A 20315-nucleotide genomic window follows, 5' to 3' on the forward strand; every position below is an offset into this window, starting at 1 on the left:
TAAAAGGATTTATTTTATTTTACTTCACTTTATTTATTTATTTTATTTTATTATTTTTTTTTCTTCTTCCTTTTTTTCTTCTTACCTGATCAGTTCAGGCGAAATGTAGTGGGGGGAGCCGCACAATTCGGTTAGGTATTCGCAGTTCACCTAGAGGGGATAAAATTGCAGCGTTTGGGGGGGCTGCCGAACCGTGTGTGCCAGTAGTCTGGGGACGCGCTGTCCACGGGAACACAGGTACACACATCCACAGGTACACACATCCACAGGTACACAGGTACACACGTCCACATGTCCAATCGTCCACATGTCCAATCGTCCACATGTCCAATCACCCACATGTCCAATTGTTCACTTGTTCCCTCGTCCAGCTGACGGTTTGGCGCTCACCTTCTTGGCCATTCCGAAGTCTATCAACTTGATGCTTTTCGTGTTTTTATTTTTAAAGAGGAAGTTCTCTGCCTGAGGGGGAAAAAAAGGGGAAATCCGTTGAGATGACTCCTCTGTTGAGATGACTCCTCTGTTGAGATGACTCCTCTGTTGAGATGACTCCTCTGTTGAGATGACTCCTCTGTTGAGATGACTCCTCTGTTGAGGTGACTCCTCCGTTTAGATGAACCCTCCCTTGGGATAACTTCTCCGTTCGGATGACTTCTCCATTGGCGCCGCTTCCCCTCTCGCCATACCTTAATGTCCCGGTGAATTATATTCCTGGAGTGCAAATATTCCAGTGCACAGCAGATCTGAGGGGGAGGTGAAGTAGAGGTGATGTGGAGGCAAGTCAGAAAGGATTTCTCAAATAAAGAAGCCTTGAATGGGAAACTCGATTAAGACACACCCACCTGGCGTACTATCTGGATGGAGTCACTCTCCAGTAGACACTTATTTTTCACGACTGTATAGAACAACTCGCCCCCCTCACACTTCTCCAGAATGATGTAGAATTTATATTTGTCCTCAAAGAAGTCCTTAAATTTGATGATGTTTTCGTGGCTCATTACGGAGAGGTACTTTATTTCATTTTTCACCATTTTCTCAAAGTTGAGATTTTTTTTGTGTTTTTTCTTCTTTTTTATGATCTTCACGGCGTATATTTCCTTCGTTTGTCTGTTGATGCATTCTCGCACAACTCTGTGGGGGTGGGTTTTGCGGCTGCATGAGGGGTAACCACTCAAAGGCAAACGCGTAGAAACTATCACTGCACGTTGACACTCTCACTACGCTCCCACAACTCTTACCCAAACGACCCGCAGCCCAACACCTTCCCAAACTTGTACTCGCTTTTCTTCTTCCTCTCTACATTACTGTAATGCTCAATCAGTTTATTTATTGCATTTCCCATTTTACTTCATGCCCCAATCGAGTGCTAGCTTTAACGTAGGAAGGAGCAAGGAGACACGGGGGCGGGAAACAAAACCAGTGACATGCATGTATGTTTGTACACACTGTGGAAAGCATTTTGCAAAAATGAAGAGGCATTTCTGTCCATTGAAGTAGCTTCTCCTTTTCCTCAATACGAATTAGAAAGTGTTGGAGTGATGAAAAACTGAAGAAAATCCATCATCCTTGCGAAGACATTGGTTGGCTTGGGAGCCCTTTGCCGCTTCCTTCTTGGCCGGTGCGGCAGTGCGCCTAAATGGTGAAGAGATCGAGCGGCCAAAACACCTCTCCGAGAAACGACAGGGTGCGAAATCGCTACATGCAAACTTCGCCACGCAAGGCTCTGCAGAAAAGACGCATATACACAACAGGGGGGCACTCCGGACGCTCTAGCAAATAAAACTTTTTCGTAAAAAAAAAAAAAATTCACTTGTGGACAAACAAACAGAGGAGCGACCCATACACGCATGCGTAGACGAACACGTTAACGCGCATAAGCAGTTTTGCGGGCCGAGGCTTTTTCCACTCTCTTACGCTTTTTTATATCACATTCGAAAGAAAAAAAAAAGAAAAACAAAACTCAAGGCAGCTGCGCTTCGATGACGTGGGACACCGTCGGGGCGACATTCAAAGACGCGACAAAGCGCGCATAGTTCTCATTGCAGTTCCGACTGATGGTTGTTTTTTTTTACTCCTACTTTTACTTTTTTTTTTTTTTTTTTGTTTTCCTTTGTTCAGGTGCGTGACGCGCAGGGCCTTCCCCCTTATTTGTATGCATGCGCGTTTGGCGACATACACGCGTAGGTATGTCGTTTCGCCGCAAAGTTGCTGTGCTAAGAGGAGGTGGGGGAGCACTGAATAAATCGAGCCAGGTCAAGCTGGAGTGAGTCGCGCGCTGTCACCCGGGGAACAAGTACGTATAATGTACGTATGAGCCTATGTACGTATGATCGTATGCACCTATGGGCGCTGCTCGGAAGGAGTCACTCTACATCGCAGAACAACGCTGGAGGGGGAAAGAAAAAAAGGCAGAGAACCTTTTCTAACAGGGTGGCAGGTAGAGCAGGGGATGACATATGTAGGAAAGGCACAGCACGAAAAATAGAGCAAACGTGGAAGATGGTGTCGAGAAAAGTGGCACGGAAAAGATAACATAGAACGCGTCGTGGTGAAGAAATAAATTGGAGGAGAGCTTACAGAGTGATGCGGACCGTAACTGCAAACTCTGCGGGGGGATGCTCAAAACAGCTACACGGGGACGAGACCCATGCGGGAATGCACCGTCGCCCTGCACCGCCTACGAGAGGCTTCCCCCCTGTTTGTTCGCTCACGGCTGCAGCTCGCAGGGGCGAAGCAACTTGTGCCGCAGCGCGTAGGAAAAAAAAAAAAAAAAACCAAAGATGACGACGATGATGAGATAATAATATTAATGATGATATGCATAATATATGTAGATAAATGGTCGCAGGTTGTAACGAGGGAGCAACTCTCCCCTCTGGGGAAACAGCTGAATTAGCGATAAGCCCAAAAGGGAGCCAATGATGCGCACTTAAAAAAATGTCTAATTGTTTACCACCTCCCCAACGTAACCAACGCCGCTATGTTGCGCAGATCGAATTGCCCAGTAGAGCCTTCAGTTTTAAAAGAAGGATCATCCAATTTGAGATGGAACAATGGAGAGAGCTTTATTCCCATTTCGCCATACATATGTCGATTCTGTTGCACGTGCGCCCCCGTTCAGTAGGGAGTCGTGAGGAAAAGAAAACGAGGGGATTATTTGTCCGCGCACCCCAAGGGGGAAACTGGCCGCTTGTTCTTAACACGAACATGTACTTGGCTCATACATTTATTTATGTACACATTTTGGGAGATCCTCCGTGACCCTTCCGAAAGACGCAACCGGGAAGGAACAGTCAAAATGGAGTTAGCCAAACGGCCCAACTGGAAAAAGAAGTGGACCCCCCCCCCTGCTGGAATCACAGAAGGGAAGATGGTCCTTCCAAAGTAGATAGCCAAATTGGTAGGTTCTCATTGGTAGGCATATCGGCCCTCAGCGTGGGGGGCTAGAAGGACCGGTCGGTCGAGCCTTAGTGACCCCCCGCTCTGTCATCATTTCGGGGTGCAGCTGGAAACAGCTGGAATGAATTCGCAGCATTGGATATACCAGTGGGAGTATCTTGCCCATTTTTCGCAATCCATTTGAGTCTCTACACCGGAGTCTCCACATGGAGTCTCCACCCCATTTGCAAATCTAAACCGTTCTGGGACCCAAACTTGTGAGAAGCCCTCTTCTCCATTGAGGTCCGCCGAAAGGCTTAGCAAGGCGAGTAATTAACCGTATTCGGCACGGGGACTTTCCCCCCAAAAAGGATCCACCATTTGTCAATTTTGTTCGTCAAGGAAAAAAAAAGTTAAAGAGGTAGATCCACATATGGCTATTGCGAAAGTGGACAGAACAGTTCTTTTTTTAAAATTAAAAAAAAAAAAAAAAAAAAAAATTATGACATGTTTATTTTGTCCCTTGCTGCTTGTTCATGTGAATGCTCCTCGGAGAAGCGGAAAAATAAACATGCTGTGAATTTTTTTTTTCTTCTTCTGCCAAACTGTGCTGGCATAATACAGGGCATACAATGCGCGTGAGATTTCTCTTCATTGCTTTTTTGTTCCAAGGTTCGTACTGTCTTAATTTTCATGTGAAGTGTACGCCCATGCCATTCCACACACATGCGTGCAAAATGCTACATCGGGGTGAAGTTGACAAAGGGGGTGATGGTGATAGTGGTCGTGCAGTCCCCCCTTTGTTGAGGATCGACCGATTAGTCGTTTAGCCCCTTCACCCATTTAGAGAAGCCTACTTCCTCGCTTTCATTTGGGGAAGGGCACAAACTGGGGGAAATACATGCAGAAAAAACTACGGGACTAACTTCTAGAAATACATGCAATCGCTTCCTTCCGAGGGTGGCAAGACAGAAATGGAACAGGTCTTTTTTTTTTTTTTTATTTTATTTTTGTGGAGGTCATCAGACCAACCATGGGGTTTTGCACTAACCCGCACGAAGAATAGGGAAGCTTCCCCTTCCCTCCGAAAGTCCAAATCATGTCGCTCCCTAAGTCATGAGGCAAATGTGGATATACTAACGTAGCAGTTCTGTTTTGTCTTTCCCCATGAAGGTTGAAATTTTTTCTCACTTGTCACGATTGATGGAGAAACGATTGCAACGTCCCTTGGTTTAGAGAGAATGACAGAATGAGGACACGGCCGGTATGTGTGAGTGCAAGCCGAGTCAGTTGCCATGCCATCCGCAAGATCGTCGCTATGTCATCCGTATGATCGTGGCTAAACCTTTTTTGCGTGAAGAGAACAACACCCTAGATCGAATGCAAACAACTCTGCGGCGCAGAGGCACCTCCCCCCCCCGCAATTCTTCCCTTCCCCGAAGACACATCCATCGAGCAGAAACCAAAAATGGAAGAAAGCTTATTCGTAAATCTCGATGGGAATAAAAACCTCTTTGATTTGATTAAGAAATACGAACAGAGGATGAAAGGAAAAAAATACACCAACGTGCTTTTCTCAGGGGACTGTCAAGAGGAGAAGCTGCAACCAGGGGGGGGTGCAAATGAAAAAAGTGGGTCCCCCGAACCAATTGAGCAGCATACACCGAACGAGGGAAAATTAAGAGGGGGCAAAAGAAACTCCTTCATCTCCGAAAGCGACAAGCTGCACCTGCTGCACTGCCTCAGCAGAGCCAACTTCTCCAAGGAAAGGACTTCGGATGGTCCTAAAAAAAAGGAAAATGTCTTCCGCTACCATTCGTTTTGCATAACTGGGGGGGAGAAGGTCGCCATGCAAAGGGGAGACAAGATCGCTCTGCAAAGGGGAAGCCATGCCTCTTCTCAAAAAATAAGCTCGGCGAGGGGGACCCACAGGACAGGAAAGCAGTGCCTCAGGTCCCAGCAGAGGAGCGTCAGGCTGGTGCCGAAGAAAGCGTCACCGGAGGGGCTAAAGGCGGATCTGAGGGAAGAGTTGACGAAAGCGTCCGGGGAGGAACATCCCCTGGAGGCGCAAAAACCCGGCGAGGAGACCACGAAGCAACTCCATCCATCGCCACCCATCACCACAAAAGACACATCAGGAGAACGTCCAGCCGGACAACACCGTCGCTGCTCACAACTCTGCAAGAAGGAAAAAGACACCCAAGCGGACCTCAGAAGTAATGATAAAATGAAAAGACACAGAAAAGATACTCTCCATTCTTCTGGAAGTAATAACTCCTCCCGCTTAGTGCAAATCTTAAGAGGAAAAAAGAAACAGAAAGATGATTTTAAAAATCACTATGCCATAGACTTAGTACCTTCTGCGGTACATGGGAAGAAGAGCTGTCCTAATTTGGGCCTCGGGGAGGGAAATGGTTCGAGGACTAAAGTGGTGAACTCAGCCGAATTGGTGAAGAAGGACGGAATGAAGAGGGAGGGAATGAAGAAGACGACCAACGGGAGGAGAGAAGGACTCCCTCGTGGGTCAGGGTTTAACCTTCAAAGGGGCCGTCCTCCCGTCGATAGGCCAAATTTGGTTTCCGTCCATCGCAGCAGCTGTAGTAGTGACATCTGGAGTGGACCGCATCGAATTAAGAACCCCAAATGGGAAACACCATGTAAGGGAGCAAAGAAAGATCCTCCCCCTCCATGTGAAGAAAATAGGCACACGAGCAACTTACACATCAAGATTGACCATTCTTTGGAGAACTCCCTCATCCTCACTGTATCATCGTCCTCTTTGCCATCGTCATCCTCTTTGCCATCGTCATCCTCTTTGCCATCGTCATCCTCTTCATCTTCGTCATCGTCTTTGCCATCTTCTTCGTCCTCCAATGTAATTTCTTCCGTCTCTTCCTACGACAAGGACAGAGGGAGAAGAAGCTGCAATGTTGTGAGGGATGGCGGAGATGTCCACAGGGGGGGATACACACAGGAGGGATACACACATGGAATGACACATTCTACAGTTGGGAGGGGAGAAGCGGTGAAGCGGAATGAAAACATTTCTCCTCCTGCCACTCTTTTTGAAATGGACACCCAGAAGGAAGAACAGTTCAGGGGGGAAAGCGCAGAGGAGAGTCCTCTTAATGGAGAGAAGTCCCTTGGGGGGGAGCCCGATGAGGAGAAAACCGGGGGAAAGAACGAACCACTAAGTCTCCCACGGAAGAGCGATCAGGAGTCCCAGACGGTGCCAAGGAAAAAGGGGAAGGGGAAATCCAGAGGAAAGAGGGCAAAAAAGGGCATCCCGAGCCATGCAAAGGTTAAAGAAGTTGGCCCGGTGGAGAAACGCGGCCAGATTCACAGAATGGACCAGACTGACAAACCCGGCCAGACTCACCAAATCGACCCCGTGGACAAACTCAACCCGGTGGACGAAATGTGCCACATCGTTCGGTACAAAAAGGCCATCACCAGACTGAAGAGGAAAATCTTAAACGAGGTAAAAAGGATTAGAGAGGTGCATCCAGTCAGAGGAGGAGGAGCAGGAGCGGGAGTAGTATTAGGAGGATCACCCGCCCATCCGGGGACAGATTTGGTACAGTTTCTTAAGCGGGCCAAGAGAATGTTGGAGCATCGGCGGGAAGGGTCAATCAGTGGGAAAGCAGATGCGGCAGATGGGGAACTCAGGCCAAAGGGAAGATACAACCCTGAGTCTTACCCGCGCGCAGATACCTGCGAGCTGTTTCTGCAAGAAATGAAAAATGAAGCGCTCCTGAGAAGATACATAGACCGGCAGAAGAATCTGATGAGGCACGTCAACACATATATTTTGATTCACCAGAGGAAGCACCAGAAAGAGTGTCTCAATAAAAGGAGAGCAGGAAAAAAGGGGGAAAACAACGGTGTAGGTATCTCGTTGAAGGGGGAAGATAACAACAACAGTGTGGTTAAGCAGGAGATGGACTCCAAGGAGAGGAAGAAAAACGAAAGGAAGAACCAACCTGGGGTGGAAGTCACTAAAGAAGGGGAGTCTTCTCCCACGAGTAGTCCACCCCAGGGGGAAGATCTCCAAATGGTTGTTACTCCAGTGTTAAGCGAAGCTGCGCGGAGGAGTCCGCATGGGTGCCACCTCCAGAAGACAGACTCATCGGAAAAGCATTCACTAATGGAAGCACATGAAGGAGAATATTCCATCCTCACCACGAAGGAAGAGGCAGACGAAAATGCGAAAGATGAGCAGGAAGGGAAATTAAAAAAAAGTGAAATGAGCCTGACAGATAAGACTAGCGTCGAGGAGGCAATTTTAGATAGTCATACATTTGAAGAGAACCTCGTTCATGTTGGAAGCTTCTCTTCGCAACGAGTGAAGGAGTTCCTCAACGGAAGAAGCGACATCAAAACGGAGGGATTTGAATCGCCAAATGGATGGAATGCCCTCAGGAGTAGTCCACTTTTCCTGTCCCATTTGGATACTCTGAGCAAATCAGAAGACAAAATTAATGCCATGAAGAGTGGAAAAATGTTCCTATGCTCCAGTGAGAACAGGGCACCACGTGAGGAGTACCTCCGTCAGGTTCAACTCAAAAGAAGGGAGCAGATGCCGCTCGCAACGAACATTAAGACGGACCTTTTGGACAACTGTGCTGCGATTTTTTCCTTTCTGAGGAGCCAATTTAGGAAGGTAAACTCGGCACTCACGGGGGGCGACCGCTCCACCGGGATCACCTCCCCAACCAAATTTGCAACCACAAGAAGGGAGACCACCCAACGGGACTATCTGCGCAGTCTGCGAAGAAGCGTCAAGAGACATCTGGAGGAGCTGCGAAGAACGAAGATTGTGGCATTAATCCTTTCGGTCCTCCCTGAGAAAGGGAACTCCTCGTGCACGCCGACCTGCAGTGTAAAGGGAGTGGGGAGGCCGCACACATCCGTCATGCGCGTAGGACAGCAGCACACATCCATCATGGGCGTAGGAGAGCAGCACACATCCGTCATGCGCGTAGGAAGGCCGCACATACCCGTCAAGCATGGTGAGCCGCGTCACACCCTGTCCTGGTGGTGCCACCCACTTGTGCAGTTCGACATGGCCCCGTTGCGGAATCTTCCCCTGACTTCGTATTGTGATTATTTATTTGTGTTTTTTTTTTTTTTCTTCTTACATTCCATTCCTGTCATGTCATTCTCTCCCCTCCCCGTGCAGAGAAATGCCCAAACTGGATTGCACCCCTACCTGTGCCACACCCAGTCAGGTGTAGAGTCCCCACTAACATTTTCAGAAGACGCAGAAAGGGAAAAATTGGAAGCACCTGATGAGGGGGAACTCTCCAGTGGTGATTAACAAAGGGTGGCTTCCCCTCTGAAGAAATTTGCCTCCGATTGGGGGGAACATTTCGTCCTTTTCGTCCATCCGGGTGACTCAAAAGGGAAGCAATTTTTCCTCACATACACACCTCACCCACGGACATGTGTGCACCGTAAGAGGTGGTACGCTACAATAGCAAGTGTCACACCACAATAGGTGGTACCCCACCTGAATAAACCTTGTCACACCCCCATTTCAAAACTTCGAATGTTTTCTCTCCTCACGACGGATAAATGATCTCATGAGAATGTTCACAATAAAGCAGAAAACTAATGCACAACATGGGGGGGTAAGGAAGGGCCTCCAGAAAAAAAAAAACGACGGGGGATGCATTTTTTCCCCTTCCTACATCCCGGCTCTTCCCGTGGGGGCACCCCGCTAGGACGGTCGCGGGACTCCCTCGCCACTCTCATACCACCCGCGGTGAAAATGATTCACCATGCGAATGAAATAAACACAAAGAAAATCCAACCAATCCTGCGATAATATCTTCTCACTGAATGGGACGTGCATCATATGGATTAACTGCTTAATCATCGAAACGGTTAGGAGCATGGCAAGGCAGACACAATACAAGAGGGACAGAAGGATTGATCCGCCAAAAAGGTACGAATCAATCAAGACAATTAGAAGTAAAAACAGGGAAATTGCCACGATCCACATTCTGTTCTTTCTTATCAACTCGCAGGACCGGTTCCTGTTGCCCCACTCGTTCAGGTAACCTTTTTCCATCTTCCGTGTTCCCCCTCTGGAGGTGCCTCTCAAAACCCGGTGGCAGGCTTTCACTCTCTTTCGCCACCCCACCAAAAGGAATTTCTTCTTTCCGTCCCTGACCCCATAACGGTGTCCCTTTGCTATAAGGTCACTGACGTGGTTAATGTTGCTGCGGTCGCGGGGACCTCCGTCATGAGTGGAAATCCTCCCATGAGAGGATTCTCCCCTGCCATTCGGATAGCAGAACCGTTTATTTCCTCCCCGTATGGTGAACCACGCCTCTCTTCCCAGGTTGACCACAGCGCCTGCACCCCTGTTCCACGTCACGTCGCTCTTGGTGGAGCTGCACGGACGGAGCATCTGTATGGATTGTTGCTCAGTAGTATCATCTTCTATGGGGTTTCTCACCCCCGAATGGATCATCCCTCCGGTGTTTCCAACGTTGGACAATTGTCGTCTCCACCCCCCTTGGTTAATAACACCCCTCCTCCTTGCGCGTCCCACCCCTCTTCCTTTTTTCTTCATCCTTAAAGGGGATTCCCATACCAGGGGCAGAACCTTCCTACTAGGATTGTTGCTCTGTTGGGGAGAACACTGACATGTGTGATGTACAGCCTGTTTCGCGATACTTCCCATCTGGGGGTGGGACTCCCATTCTCTATGTTCATTTGGCGAGCGGCCCGTCAGCTGACCTTCCCCAAGTGTGCCATCAACAGTGACGTACATCACGTGTGTCTTTGTGTCCACGTAGAATTTTGTCAATCCTGCAGATGGGAGGTTCGCATCATATGTGCTTTGTGAAGGGGTGTAAAGAGTACTGCGCCGATTGGGAAAGTGAAATGAAGAAGAAATGGAAAACGCGTTACCATCTCGAGACGGTTTCTTTTTTTTTTCTTTTACTTTCATGGTTTGGGTAGATATCCTTTACGGGGGAACCTCTATGGAGAGTAAGTTGATCTGCTCCCTCAAGTGGTGAATCCTTCCTGTTGGTGTGAGTCTCTGCCCTTTGGTCCATTTCGTTCCATGGGAATGCTCCCCCCCTTTGTGTGTGAGGGGTAGATGCCCAATGGTGAGTCACCCCCCGGACGTAGACACCAACGGGGGGGAAGAGTCCAAAGTAGTTTAATCCTTCTGATGTGTTAGCTTCTGTGATGGTGCCATTAGGGTAGAAGATTTGGTTGCCAAGGGAGTGATCCCTAAAGAGGTAATCATCGCTGAGGATCCCACCGACTCGGTCCTCACTCCCCCCTTTCAGGGATAAAGCGGAAACACTGGAGTCGTCTCCCTCTGCACACATGCCTTCATGGCACGTTAGAAGAAGCTCATTTTCCCCTCTAAAGAAATGGCAACAGAACGAAGAAATGAAGGCTTCCCAACTCTGTGCGATGCTCTCCTGCTGTGAGAGGAGGTGACTTAGAATGCGACTTGTTTCGAAGGAGAGTCGATCCAGGAAGTCTCTGAAGGAACGGACACCACGACGAATCGAGTTGGCACCCACAACTTCTATTTCGTCTACCCCCTCGTCATATAAACTAAAGCGCCAATAAACATCTGCTAATTGGTTAAGGAGTCGCACATGGGAAGCAGGTGTACCACCACTGAGGTGACTTCTCACCATGTATCCACACAAGTTTTCAATTATGGTTTTCCTCCACAGGGGAGTGACCACTTGTTTGGGGAGTCCAACCTTCAGTGCCGCTTCCACCCCTGCAGGGAAGCACCCCCTGTTAGGATTCTTTTCAAACTGGGCAGCCTCACCAAAATGGAACCTCTCCAACACCGCCTTGTCTCCCCCGTGTCTCATGAAGGGTGGAAGACAAAGCGGAGGACGGAGCTGAAGACAACGCACCAGGTGAGTGGACTCCACATGGACGAGTGCCGTTCTTCCGCACGTCCGAAGGATATCCCTCACGAATGGTGAGGTGTGTTTTCGTTCGGTATCCTTGCGGTCACTGGGTCTTCCTTTTTTCGAGGTCATCCCCTTCCTTCTTCGGTTCTCCCATGCAGCACTTCCCATCACATCGGTCATTTCTTCCCAACAGGGAGGACCGCCCCCTAAGTCCGTCAGTCCCCCTGGATTGCACTCCCCCGTTTCTTCCTTCCCTCTGCACAATGAATGAGACCGACTGATTCTGTGCCCCCAAAACTGGATCTCTTCCATTGTTTGTATGGATTTCTCTACCATATGGCATGCTGATTTTTTCGTTTCGCTTTCTTTTGTCGATTCAGATTTTCGAGGGAAGATTAGTTTCTCCCCGGCGTGCTGATCAGCTGGGGAGATCTCTACAATGTGGTTCACCGCCTGTTGTTCCTCACCAATGTTGTCCTCCGATTTTCGTGTTCCATCCGGCAGGGGGTCTCCATCTTTGTCACTCTGGAAGGGGTACTGAATCAGACCGGATCTCTCTGGGGGGCGCTTCGGCACCAACTTCGTTATTCTCGCCGTGGTGACTTCCTTCTGGGTGACCTTCTCCTTGGTCGCCTTCACTTCCGCCCCCTGCCTGCTGCCAACAAAGTAGGCTCCTTTCCGTCTGACCACAAGTTCCAGCTCCTCTTTCCTTTTGGCCAGCAGAACTTTGTCCGCCTCTAAGAGATGAACCTTCATCCTCAATCTGTGCAAAATAAAGTCATACCTTTTTAGCTTATCGTTGTCCTTCTTCACTTCCTCGTAAGAAGCCTTAAGTCTTTCGCATTCCTCTGTACACTCCTCACTCGATTTTATCTTCTGGTAGTATGTTTTGACTTTTTTCTCCAACTCTCTTTTTAATTGTTTGCTTTTTTCCTTATATTTCTGAAACTGTTTTCTCAGATGACACAACTTGAGGAACACCTCCCTTGATCTGAGGAGAGACAATCCAAGATGAGTATAAGTCAAATAAAGGAGAGATGTAATTAGGTCAATGTTCTTCTGTGTCATTTGGTCATTCTTCATTTGGCTAACTCTCTTCATGTGTTTATAGATCTTTTCGCACACTCTGTTTACATTTCCTTTTTCCAATGCTTGTTCTATGTCGTCCATGCTGTATTGATATCTGTCCTTATCGTTGTATTGATATTTGTCGTCTTCCTTCCGGTTTAAGGTGAACAGGACAGACTGCATGTCCTCTCCATGGTGACATCTCCTATTGCAGGTATTGGGACTCTTCAGAGAGGATTGCTCATTTCTGTAATGTGCACCTGAACTAGGCTCTCCATTTGAGTACCCACTGAAGGGGAAATTTCCCTCTTCTTCGTCACTCTCTCCATTGGTGCCGTTAGAATTCGACGAAGGGTCTTCCCCCCTTTGGTCTTCCTTCCAGCATATCTCTTTACAGATGGAGGCACATTCTTGGCCAGACCTATTCAGGTATTTGATTTTTCTTATTTTTTTCCTCTTCCCCGGGTACACATCTGGGGGGTGCTCTTCGTATTCTGCGGTGGACCCCTTTGGGAGCAGTGCATACCGGCTGGGTCCCGTGCGCCCACCTCGAACCATGTTACATCTCCTGCCACGGCCACCTCCGTTGCATTTCTTTCCACCGCTCCCATCACTACTGACGTCGGCATTCTGGTCGTCACTCTGGTCGGCGTTGTCTCCCCGTGAAGTTCCCGCCCGTCCGCCCTCCTCCCTTATGCGGGCAAACAAAAAAACTAACAAACAAATGAACTCTTTAACCACGGGGTGAAGGTTAATGCAGCTCTGTTGTGCTTGCTTCTTTACTTCTTCTGCAATGGAGGAACAGCTCTTCAATGTTATATTTGTGTGAAAGAAGTCTGCTTCTTTCATGGGAGTCTCCCCCTGGTGCTCACAACGCTGGACTGTCTGGCTGCCATTGTGGTCATCGGTGTGACTAGCGGCCTGATTAGCGGTGAAATCATATGAGTCCTCGGAGGAGCCATCACCCGGCTGGGCACCGCTCTGTTCGCCGCCACCCCCGTAACTCTCCGCATCGACGGGAGGCCCGAATTGGCGCCTCACCACGCGAGCACTCCCCAAGTCGGAAATCAAGTCATCGCTGCTGTCTTGCCTCTGCTCCAGTTCATGCTCCTCCTCGTCCTGATTGTCCTTCTCATTGTCCTCCTGATTGTCTTCCTCATTGTAGTCTCCATTTTCATGTCCACTCTGAATTGTATCTATGCCCAGCTGTGTTATGAAAAAAGGAGAGAAGTCATTCGTGTGTTTTTCTCACGCATGCGGTGGGGAGGGGGGAACAGAGTCCTTTGTTTCCTTTCGAGTAATTGGAGGTGTCTTGGGGGGCAATTTATGGCTATCCTCCCCCGTTGTGTGTTTTCCCGTTTTCCTTTTTTTTTTGCGCCTTCCTTTTACCTCTATCAATCTTTCCACATTCCAGGGACTCCCCCCGAGTTTGGCTTCAATGTTTTGTATGACGGACTTGTCGGCGATCCCTTTGCGAAAGGAAAGGCACACGAATTTCTTTTTTTTTTTTTTATCTGTGCAATGACCGCACGTTGGTGTGTGGGCAGGTAAGTACACACAGAGGTAAAGCACCCACAACTCTGCGGTGCGCGCGGGTAGAGGAATCTTTTCGGCCAACCTGCGCTCAGAAGATCCTTCGCGTCAACTGATTCGGACCCTTTCTTAAGAAAGAGGGAGAGGAAGAGGAAGGCGAAGATGAGGATGATTCAGTCCAAGTGGGACAATCGGATGAAGTGAACGAAGCAGATGAAGCGGACCAAGTTCATGTGCACAGGTAGGAAGATCCCATGCACGTGCCAAGCGCGCATCAGCGACACCATTACTACGGTTGGCAGAGTTGCCACGTGTGCATCTTTCACATGGTGTCGTCGTCTCTGCCGTCTTTTTCTTTTTTTTTTTTTTTTCTGTTACTGCCAAGTTGGTTAGGAATAACTTCAACTCGTCCACCACTTCAGGCATATTTTGCAAGTTCGTTCATTTGAGTTTTCTTTTTTTTTTTTTTACACACATTGGTTAATACGTAGATTGCTTAAGGGGGAAAAATAAATGCCATCGAGGGGGAAGAGGTGAAATAGGACATTCCTCCTTTTTAAAGCAAACATGCAGTGATGGGGGGGACACAATCGTATGTCACAAAGGATTACACGTAACGTTTAACAAAAAAAAGGAAAAAAAAAGGAAAAAAAAATGAAAAAAAAAAACTTGGTTGCTGCTGCTGCGTAGTTTGCATTGCTTGGTTCGCTTCCTTCATGTAGGTACACGTGAAAACAGGTGCGAAGTAAATTCTCTTTTCCTTTCCTTCCTGCGCAGCTACACAACGGAGGAAGCGGCCCTGGAGGAGTGCTCCCCAATGCCAACCGAACTGGGGAAGCGAACTTTTCCCTTCGGCGTCATATGTAGTACACTGGCTTGAAGGAGTTTAAAAAATCGATGTAGTCTATTTTGTCGTCCGTCTCCACGGTGTAAGACAGCAGGTCGATCTGCTCGTTCGTGAGGGGCTTTTTCCTTAAGAAAGAAGAAAAAAAAAAATAAAAAAATTATATATGTATACATATGACTATGTGTCTCATCGCACATATTTGCAGGGAACCTCGGCGACAGACGCGCTGGCAGCTCTGCCTTCCCTGCACTCCTCTCGAATTACTTCTCATGCTTGTGCTCCTGAAGGATTTTGTTCAGCTCCATCAGAATGTAGCGGAAGTGTATGCTGGTTATCTTCCCCTGCATGGTGTCCTCGAGGTACTTCATGCATTTCTTCAGGGCCACTTTGTTCTCGTAAATCACGGTGCATATGTGGCACCAGATCTGCAAGGCGGGGAGGAGGAAGCAATGTTACAGTCACGTCACTGCTAATCACGTCACTGGTAATCACGTCACTGCTAATCGTGTGACCGTGAATCGCATCACTGCTGACCGCGCGGCTGTCACGCCTACCTCGTCCACGTAGGAATACTTGCTCTTGTTCACAACGTAAAAGGCCTGCAGGAACTCCAGGAAGTTGATCTTGGACGACTTTGTTATGTCTATGGATTTGGCTAGCTGGAAAAAAAAAAAAAAAAAAAAAAAAAAAAAAAAATAAAGAAAAAAAAAAAAAAAAAAAAAAAAAAAAAAAAAAAAAAAAAAAATAAATAAATAAAATAAAATAGAAGAAAACAAAATAGAACAGAACAGCGCAAAACAAAACAACAAATGAGAACATAAATAAACAGACGCCACCGCAACAGTGACCGTGGGGGAGACCCAAGTGCGCAGCCACGCAGGGTCCCCTACCTCCATCAGAATTTCGTCGTCCACGTCGAACTCCACCTCCTGGCTGATCTTGTTCATGTCGAAATTTTTGATCGCCCGCACGAAGTCGTCGTAATCGAGGTAGCCTACAAGAGGGTCAGCGCCGTTGTGAAAGTGGCATGAAAGTGTAATGTTGCGACGATGTGTAGGATGGCGACGAGGTACAGCTTCAAAGTGCTGCACTTCAGCGTGTGTATCAGCCTCTTCCCCCTCCGCGACTCACCATTCCCAAAGTTGTCGTAGTTCTTAAACTTCTGAAACAGGGCAACAGATTTTATCACACTGGACCTCTTCCTCCTCTCCGATCCACCCCTCTCATTTTCCTCGTAAAATTTATAGTGGAAGTTAGCTGTGTCTGCACTGTCAGCCAGGATATGCTTGCCGATGGTCTCGATTAGTTTCCGAATTTTCTCGTTATTTATGTATTCCTTATTTATTGCCAATCGATAACACACTCGCATTTTCCCAATAAACTCTGCGACGTCGATTTTGTCATTCTCATGCGCGCTGTCTTTGTTGCATAGGGAGTTGCTATTGATCAATCTGACGAGGATGCGGATCTGCTCGTTGGAGAGATCTGTACGAGGCGAAACGTGTATGAAATGAGACAAACGGGAGGGCAGGTCTATGGAGAAGTCGCTGTGGCTACAACGGGGATTACACAAATGGGTGCAGTTAAATCGGTTGATCTGAGCCACGCCGATATAACCGCTTCCCATCTGATCCACTTACCTATCTTGAGATCCTTCAGCACCTGCTCGAACTCTCCAAAGGAGACCTTCCCATCCAAGTTCTTATCGAACACCATGAGGGTCTCGCGTAAACTCAAGTCTGCCTTGAGTAACGCCTCATACAGATGCTCGAAGCACTCACTCTTCCACTCCGTATTGATAAAATTCTTGCTGGGTTCATAATTGATCTTGAATCTGTTAAGTATGCTGTTGTAGTGAACCTTGTTGTCTTCGATCATCTTGAGTTTCTTGCAGAGGTATATCCAGGGCACCTTCTTCGACCCGCTCAGCTTTTCGAGCTCCTCCCTGGGGGGACAGGAGCCGTGGTGAAGCGATGAACGGAAGAACGGATGAACGGATGAAGCGATTTGTCGACGTATCGATGAGCCCATGTAGCGACGACATCAATGTGGCATGGCGCGATGGAGACACCACCACGCTGCTCCTCGCGTTACCTCCATATGTTTATGTGCACCGTGCCCGTCTTGTCCTTGTCCTGCGTGTAGAGGTTACTCCAGAGGGAGTTTTTCTCATGGCAGATCAACGTGCTCAGGCAGTTCAGAATGTCATTCATTTGTCCCTCCGTGGAGATTTTGTCGGTGGTCCTTTGCATCTGCGGGGGGGGAGAAGCGGAAATGTGTGAAGCGGTAATGTGTGAAGCGGTAATATGTGAAGCGGTAATGTGTGACGTATTAATCGATGACGCGCTTATCGATGACGCGCCAATCAGTGAGGCGGAGCGAGTCGGGGTGCCGCCTGCCCCGTGAGTACATTTTTCTCCAGGTCCACTATCTTCGACGAGTTAAGAACCTTCTCGCGGAGCTTCTGGTTCTCCTCGAAGGTCTCTCGAATGACTTCCAGGCAGGGCGACATATACTCCTGCACCTCGAAGGTTAGGTCTTGGTTGAACACAATGGCTGCCCCGAGATTGTTAATCTTATTGCAATAGTTGGAGGCGGAAAAGAGGGTAATGCACTTTCCCTCATGGTGACTCTCAATGCCCTTCAACGTTTTTGGCACTTGATGCGATCGAATTAAAATGTCGAAATTGTTTTTCTTCAGAAACATATCTGTGATGTCTGGCCCGAAGGTGATACAGTTGTTCCCTCGTGCGTTTCCTCCAATGCCGTTTTTTTTCTGGGGGTCAGACCATAGTAAGTCGAAGATGACGGTGTCTTCATACTTCTCCGGGTGCAGGATTTCATGCTTCTTCCTATCCAGCTCATCGATCTCCTGAACTGTTAGGTTCTGGTACCTGCTCAGCCCGCCGTGTACCACGAAGATTTGGTCTAAGAGGGAGGAGCAAGCGGCACGAATAAGCGGCACAAGTAAGCAGTACGATGTGGGAGGGAGCAAAAACATACAGGGAGAAGAACACATATATGTGGATGCACCCTTTCGGATTGCATGTGTTAGAGGCAAACCAAGTCAGCCAAGCGCCACCACTCATAGGAGCCCTACTCTGAATGTTTACGGCCAAGCCAAGCAACTCGAATACCCCTTGGAAGAGATCGAAGACGGAACTGTCGTATTTGGAGAGGACTAAGTGGGAAGGAAAAAGAGGTACATCCATCGATGGGGTAGAGAAGTGGCTCAGATGTAGTGCGTAGACGTGTGCAAACGTCACCATAAGGGGTGCAAAAAGAAGAGGAAGCATAAGAAGAAGCAAAAGCACATCCCTACCTTCGTTATAAAAACCATAGACCTCGTTCATGTAGGAGCATTCGTGATTCCCCCTGTTAATTATGACGCTGTCGTAATTGCTTAGCTTGAAGGTGAAGAGGAGGAGGAAAATTTCCGTGGCGTTCTCTCCTCGATCGGCGATGTCTCCGTTGAAGATGTAGCTACAGGAGTGGGGCGAGAGAGATCATGTGACAGCGAACATATGCGTGTGTATGTGTTTGCATGTGCCTGCATCTTCGTGCCGACGTAACTGTGTAGTCATTTACTCTCCCATTGATTGGAACCCTCTCCGCTCTGTGCACTCCCTCGCTCACATGTTGTTGGAGGACGGTAAGCCAAATCGGTTAAATAGCCAAAGGACGTCGTTGAGCTGGCCGTGCACGTCTCCCAGAATCTTCGAAAAGGGGGGAAGAGAGTTGTGAAGAAATAAACTCGATGAAATGATCACGTAGTGGAGCGGCGCACCGAATTAGCGAACCGCATTGGCCAATCGCGTATCACACCGCGTTATCGCCTGTTCTGCCTTACGATTAACTTCGTATCCTTAGACTTCTTCGTCATGTCCACGTGTATCACGGAGCTCTTAATGTTCTCCTCCAGCATCTTCTGCGTCTTCATGAGGATCTTAAACACCAGGTTGTTTGGGAGGAGGTACTGCGGGGAGAGCGGCAGTGAAGAACAGGCAGTGAAAAAGCGACAGTAACGCCGGAATGACGCCGCAATGGAGACACCATTCCCAAAGTTCCCAGTGGCAGGGTAACCGAGTTACCACATAACAATGTGGCAGTGTTACTGCCAACACGCTTACATTCTTCGTCGTTAAAAAGAAGTGGAAGAGCTCCTGGGCGAAGGCTCTGTCGATTTTGTCCTTCAGCTTGGGGACGTTTTCGTCGTAGGAGTTGGACTACAGGGGAGGGCGGTGCGCAACAGGGGGGAGAGTAAACATATGTAAGTGGTTACTCGGAGATAGAAATCATTCCATCCTGCCTCTAGCGCAACAATCAGCAGGGAGAATAGTCCTAAGGAGGGGAAGGACAGCCCCTCGCCCCTCCTTCCCATCTTCTTCCTTCCCTTGTAAGAAAGACAGAGAGGAAAGAAAATAGCCCCACGCTTAAGTCAGACCTTACCTCGTAGGACGTCGTGGAGATGCGAGAGAACTGATTCGAATTACTGGAAAAGCATTTCGAGGTGAACTGAATCTTGCCATTCTTTATGTCTTCGTTTATTGCTTTGATGAGGGGCTTGTAGATTTCGCTGCGGGTGGGGTGACAAATAGGAGACCAGTCATGGGTACATCAGTGGGAAGGAGCATACAGGAGAGGGGTACCTCCCCCTCGTGTGCTTCCTCATTCCTGTGCTTCCTCATTCGTGTGGTTCCTCTCTGGCGTGTTTCCCCTCTCGCTTACTCATGGTTGTGGAGAGTCATATTTTCGTGCAGGTGTTCAAATTTTCTCCACACAAGGGAGGAGACCAAGGAGTGGAATTCCTTCCTGCCTCTGTGTCCCCTGTACACCCTTTGAATTCTTATGCATGCGCTTTCGTTTTCTGCGGGGGATGGGCACAATCGAAGTGAGAAAATGAAGTAAGCGAGGCGAAAAGGATACACAAGGGATCCCTAACCATGGGGTGTAACCGCGGCGTGTAATTTCGGTGTGTAACCTCCGCGTGTGACCCCGCCATGTAACCTATGGAGCTGCTGGCGGAGATATAACAGTACCACTGAAAGGTCTGATCGAATCGCGCGAACAGAACACGACGAGGGCTCCATCTTCCGGAGTGAACACCCGTTCGTTCTTGTACACACCATCTGTGTAGCCATCTCTATCGCTGAACTTCGCTGCGTAAATTTTTCTCGTCTCGGGGGAAGCCTTTCCCCCTGGGACCTCTTCTATGTGTTCTATTGTGGCCTTGTAGCCGTATACCATGACGGTGTCCTTGACTTTCACATCTTTCATTTGGGACTGAAGGGGGGGATGAGATGGCGGACAGGAAAAAAAAAAAGAAAACAGGGAAGCAAAGCAAAGTAAACTAAACCGAATGAAACAAAATCAGATCATATCAGACCAAATCAAACAAAATGGAACCAAACAAAGTATGATCAAACAGAATATCATCCAATTGAGTGAAATCACGCCAACCCAAGTCGCCACGTAGAATTGTCCTGGGGACGAGCGACAGTTGCACACTTCAGGGGGTGCGGACTCACTCGGAGCATTCGCGTCGTGCGTCTGAGTGTTTTTGCAGAAGGAAAACAGAAAGA

At 48.3% G+C, this 20315-nt stretch overlaps 4 protein-coding genes across 4 annotated transcripts; 1 reads left to right on the plus strand and 3 right to left on the minus strand.

Moving 5' to 3' along the window:
- Positions 1-351: 351 nt before the first annotated feature.
- C922_03620 (CAMK protein kinase) lies at positions 352-1342 on the minus strand (the record flags this gene model as incomplete). The annotated part of the gene is made up of 4 exons (XM_008819212.1): positions 352-462; positions 687-743; positions 843-1131; positions 1239-1342. The coding sequence occupies 4 exons, from the start codon at positions 1340-1342 to the stop codon at positions 352-354; spliced, it is 561 nt and encodes a 186-aa protein (XP_008817434.1).
- Positions 1343-4846: 3504 nt separating this feature from the next.
- Positions 4847-8698, plus strand: C922_03621 (hypothetical protein; the record flags this gene model as incomplete). Its single annotated transcript, XM_008819213.1, has 2 exons — positions 4847-8359; positions 8561-8698. The coding sequence occupies 2 exons, from the start codon at positions 4847-4849 to the stop codon at positions 8696-8698; spliced, it is 3651 nt and encodes a 1216-aa protein (XP_008817435.1).
- Positions 8699-9100: 402 nt separating this feature from the next.
- On the minus strand, positions 9101-14312 carry C922_03622 (hypothetical protein; the record flags this gene model as incomplete). The annotated part of the gene is made up of 5 exons (XM_008819214.1): positions 9101-10200; positions 10337-13559; positions 13743-13822; positions 13972-14014; positions 14265-14312. 5 exons carry the CDS (start codon positions 14310-14312, stop codon positions 9101-9103), a joined length of 4494 nt encoding a protein of 1497 aa, XP_008817436.1.
- A 431-nt stretch (positions 14313-14743) lies between these two features.
- Positions 14744-20010, minus strand: C922_03623 (protein phosphatase; the record flags this gene model as incomplete). Its single annotated transcript, XM_008819215.1, has 16 exons — positions 14744-14858; positions 14998-15158; positions 15288-15392; positions 15624-15727; positions 15865-16218; positions 16374-16678; positions 16828-16985; positions 17144-17661; positions 17834-17914; positions 18056-18216; positions 18370-18449; positions 18584-18709; positions 18864-18959; positions 19183-19309; positions 19462-19600; positions 19773-20010. 16 exons carry the CDS (start codon positions 20008-20010, stop codon positions 14744-14746), a joined length of 2868 nt encoding a protein of 955 aa, XP_008817437.1.
- Positions 20011-20315: the final 305 nt, after the last annotated feature.

Source organism: Plasmodium inui, assembly GCF_000524495.1.
Source record: "Plasmodium inui San Antonio 1 unplaced genomic scaffold supercont1.16, whole genome shotgun sequence".
NCBI classification, from domain to species: domain Eukaryota; phylum Apicomplexa; class Aconoidasida; order Haemosporida; family Plasmodiidae; genus Plasmodium; species Plasmodium inui.